General features: G+C 44.6%; 1 protein-coding gene across 1 annotated transcript; it reads right to left on the bottom strand.

Annotated features, from left to right (window-relative positions):
- Nucleotides 1-1,509: 1,509 nt before the first annotated feature.
- On the bottom strand, nt 1,510-3,242 carry LOC130550655 (uncharacterized). The gene is made up of 5 exons (XM_057328157.1): nt 3,035-3,242; nt 2,772-2,941; nt 2,431-2,688; nt 2,012-2,341; nt 1,510-1,917 (listed from the first exon to the last, which is right to left on the bottom strand). The coding sequence occupies exons 1-4, from the start codon at nt 3,240-3,242 to the stop codon at nt 2,234-2,236; spliced, it is 744 nt and encodes a 247-aa protein (XP_057184140.1). The 3' UTR covers nt 1,510-1,917; nt 2,012-2,233.
- Nucleotides 3,243-4,433: the final 1,191 nt, after the last annotated feature.

Genomic DNA, 4,433 nt, shown 5'->3' on the forward strand with positions numbered 1-4,433 from the left:
GGTTTGTCATACAAAAGCTATTTTCAGTCTTAAAAATTGACCTTTTACAGTCACATGGCCCATAGAGATCAATGCGAGGGAGAGAGACGTATGAAAAATAATAAATACTTAATTTCATAGCCCGACCTAGCCCTATCGGTATGTCGTCGAGAGCCACGTGACGTAACTTTCTGTTAGCTTTCAGGCTCCTGTGGCCTCTGCGGGCCGTACGGGAGCCTCTGACACATGCAACCTATCCCATTATTTTCATAGGTGGCTATCGTACGATGAGCCCGGAACGGCCCCGGGGACTTCGAATGACCCCGATTCAAAATCTGCAGCTCCTAGCGGCCCCCTCATTCGGTTCCCAGAGTTTGAAGTTGGTACGACCTCGTTATGTACTCTATCGACCCTGTTTGGGGAGGTTGTGGGCCGTTTTTTTTTTTTTTGAGCACTTGCCGTACAGCGAGGGGTACGGGCTTCGGATATGTGGTGCGTCGAAGTAGCATTCGAAGCCCCGAGGTTTTTGTACAAGAATTAAGCAGTGAGAGACTAATTTCTGTGAAAAGTGCGTTTGTATGCAAAATAAGCATTTTAATAGCCTGAGGTGTGCAATATACCAATGCGGGGTGCTTCTAGGATACACATCTGTAGGTTTGTCAGAAGAAAGTTGTTTACAGTCTAAAAAATTGACCGTTTACAGTATTGTCCACTGTAAGCCTACTGTCAAATAAGTTATGACTGGTACTTCCTGTGGTTTTGCTGAGTCACAGGAAGTGCCAGTCGTAACTTATTTGACGGGTCCTCATAGGTAGCTAATGTACACACCATTTTTAGGCTTCTTAAGAACATTGACTTGCTTTAATGTGCATCACTGTGAAGGATCTAGTCTCCTGTGTACTTTACTGCAAGTTTAAGCCATATCACTCATTGCCAAGGTTAAATAATGACCCATAATAGGCTTTGTCCATTATTTACCTACGTGGGCACCATTTAATAAGTTACGAATGTACATCCCACTCATAACACCTTTGACACGGCACCCGTAGGCGGCTAATGTACACACTATTTTATGCTTCTATAGAACAACTGTGAGCTTTAATGCATAATATTGTGAAAGATTGTATCACCTATGCACTCTATTATTGGCTTTACCTGTATAACTCATTACCAAGGTTAAATAATGACCCTTAATAGGCATTGTCCATTATTTACCTACGAGGTCCCCATTAGATAAGTTACGAATGTACATCCGAAGTGCAAAAATGCATCCTAATAATAACATACTCGACAGGGCGTACATAGGTAGAAAATGGACACACTTTAAGCATAATAAAGATGTCACAAAGCTGTAACCACACATAATATATAAATTAGTTATTCTGTGCAATATACCGTGGGTTTTACTTAATTTAAGCTTTGAAAAGATTATTGATGACCATTAAAAACAACAATAAAAATAATAAATTGCAATCGCCAAAGTTCATTAAAAATAAAAAACAAGTCACACACACAAATTAACTCTTTACATTTAAAAAAGAATAAATGTGTAAAACAGTACGGTATAAGCATATGCATGTACAAAACACACTCAAAAAACTGGAAAGGCACCTGAAATGAAGGAACTAAAAAAACAAGTTCAAAAGTTCACTTGTTTTTCTTCCTCCATTTATCCATTAAGTCCTTTGCGCTTTTCCTTTCATGTCTTTGTCGCCCCATTCCAACAAGTGTCAGAGACATTGTGACGACAGTCTTTTTCACTTTCAGCGGGTACAGCTGAGAGAATTAAATGTTTTTTCTTAAGGCCGACTTCATGGGCGTCAATAGGACGATCGGTCTCCTTTGCCTTTTCAACGGTCCGTGTTCCGACGCCTCATCTTCCTCGCCTCTTCTCTCGGCCTCGACGTCTTGGCTGGGTTTGGTTGGCTCAGATTCACCCTGTCGAAGAAAATTGGCAGAAGCAAATTAGACGCTGTGATACAAATCAGTAACGCACTGTAGATTCGGTCTTGTTAGGAGAATATCAATTTACCTGGCTGTCCTCTAAGCTAGACACACCCGACTCCTGGTAAGTCATTTGGTCATCCTCGGGAGTGGTGCTGCCAGAGCGGAGTTCGGGCTCCAACAGTTTATGCTTTTTTTGAGGGTGATCCTTTGAGGCGACCTGGCGTCTGCGTTTTGGTATGTCTTTCGATGCTGGCTACCTCTCCTGACCCTCCAGTGCTGCCTCAAACAGCCTTCTGTGTTCAACTGCCTACTTTGCAGTGAGGTTGGTGACGTAAAATTTGTCCGCCATGCGGACATCGTGGCACATAAATTTGCAAAGCTTCAGGCGGTTCTCAGGAGCATGCGTGAACTTGGCCTGGAAAAGAGAAAAAGAATTCCGTACGTCACAAAAAAAGCCTCAGAAAAGTACGTTTCACATTTAACATGGATTATTTCAAAACTTACGTGACTGGCGATGGACGTTCTCACGTCTGTGAAGGTCGGACATCCTGGCAGGCCCATTGCCTTCCATGCCTCTTGAAAGTAATTGTTCAAGTTCTTGCAAGGGTTGGGCGTTGACACAAAGAAAAAGAATTTAGCTCCTAGGCCGCCCGGAAGTTGGTCCTTTAGACGCAGGAATCGTAACGCCCACTCGTACTCCTCCTCCTCCATCAAAACAATTTGCGCTGGGCCATACATCTCATTCGTCCCTTGGGTCTTTATCTGCGGACGGATAAAAACCAAAGGTGCTTCAGAACGGGAGACCACACGGACAGCCAAGGAGAGTGCAAATGTCAAACACTCACATTTATGAGAAAGGTGTTCTCCGTCGATGACCGCTTTGTCTCCATGACCTCCTGGATGGTCATATTCTGGAAGACACCCCCTCTGTGCCCAAAAACATACAACAGGAACGCAGAGAAAAGTCCATAAAATTTCCACTGGATTTTAGGCGTGGGGTCCTTCTCCAGGAGAGCTGAACACAGTGGGAGAGCAAAGAGGAGTTAAAAATGCACATCTTGATTGCATTTGACACTTTTTTAACTTGTTCAGTTCACATAAAACTTACCAAGTGCTTCGGGAATGCCCAGCTTTGATTTATTCCGGCACTCTAAAAGCAAACCCTTGCTCAGCACCTTCTCTTTGGAAGCCTTTACAGAAGTCCTGTGCATGGCGACCCCCCACCCCTTTAAGGACTTCCCCAGGCCCTTCATCTCCCGCCTTAGGCCGATCATCACGTTCTTTCTCAGGCGAGACGTCTGAGGAGGTGTCTCCATGATGAAGTCAATAAACTGGGAGACGTTTGATCATTGTTTCTGTCACTCCGGATTGACGGAGGGAGCTTACCCAGCTGCACACAAACAAACAAGGCAGAACATAATTGTGGGCTATACAAGCAACTTGTTCTCAAACAACGAAAACTGCACAAGTTACAGTAAGGACAAGACAAAAAATTACTCACGAGTGTATCTTACTGGTCTCATTGAGGAAGACCATATTTGATAGATTCGACTTGCCCTCTGCCATGAAGGCTAAAAACATTTTAACCCTGTAGATCTTCCCACTGATATTTTCCTTCAGCTCCCTTGAAGGATCCGGACCCTCTTGAAACTCCCGTAATTTTTCCAGGACATCATCTGTGGACAAAGAAAAGTAAGTGTGAAGCAAGTGTAAGCACAAGGTAGATATACCGCCAAATAGAAAAGTCCAGAACTAGATCCTTTTTTGCATAATAAACATGTTACAAAGCTGTAATAAACAGGTAAATGCCAAACTGATTCACACAAGCACTGCACTGTCAGGAATCACTTACGGAGTCAAGTGCAGGGTACAAATTATTTTAATAATGGTCACTGGCAACTCAACGAGACAGTCAACAGAGAGTACCAACCGCTGCAGCGGGAAAAACTTGTCAACATACAGGGCAAGCACGGGACTAAGGGCTCGAGCGCTCGGCCGGGAGAGAACACACAACAAGAGAGGTAATTGAGTTCATAAAGTCCTTGGGGAAAGAACCACCTCGTGGTGGAGGGTGAAAAAACTCCAGTCAACAAACGGTCTCCGTGACCGATGTGGCTAAGCGCCACCAGGGCTTCCGAGGCCAGCCGGTGAGGGAAAGATAACCCTTGAGATGAGAGTTCTCAAAGTCCCAGTGAACGAAGTCCGTGAACAGAAAAAACCCAGAGAGGGAGAACAGTAATCCGCCGTGCAAGCCCCTTGCGCTGAGAGATCCACTAGAGTTGAGTGATCCACAAGGCCAGACAAACTTGAAAATAGCAAGTCCCCTGAAGGTGAGTGTAGTCCATATAAAGAATCCTCCTCGACCAGAGACTCCCGGAGCTGGAGTAGAACCCACTTGGCTGGAACCCCCACGAGATGGCAGAAGCAATCCCTGAGTAGACACTGGTAATGAAGTGCAGACACCCGGATGTGAGCTAAACACTGGAGCCAAGACGAGACACGACAAG

This window comes from Triplophysa rosa, unplaced genomic scaffold (genome assembly GCF_024868665.1).
Source record: "Triplophysa rosa unplaced genomic scaffold, Trosa_1v2 scaffold385_ERROPOS148485+, whole genome shotgun sequence".
NCBI classification, from domain to species: domain Eukaryota; kingdom Metazoa; phylum Chordata; class Actinopteri; order Cypriniformes; family Nemacheilidae; genus Triplophysa; species Triplophysa rosa.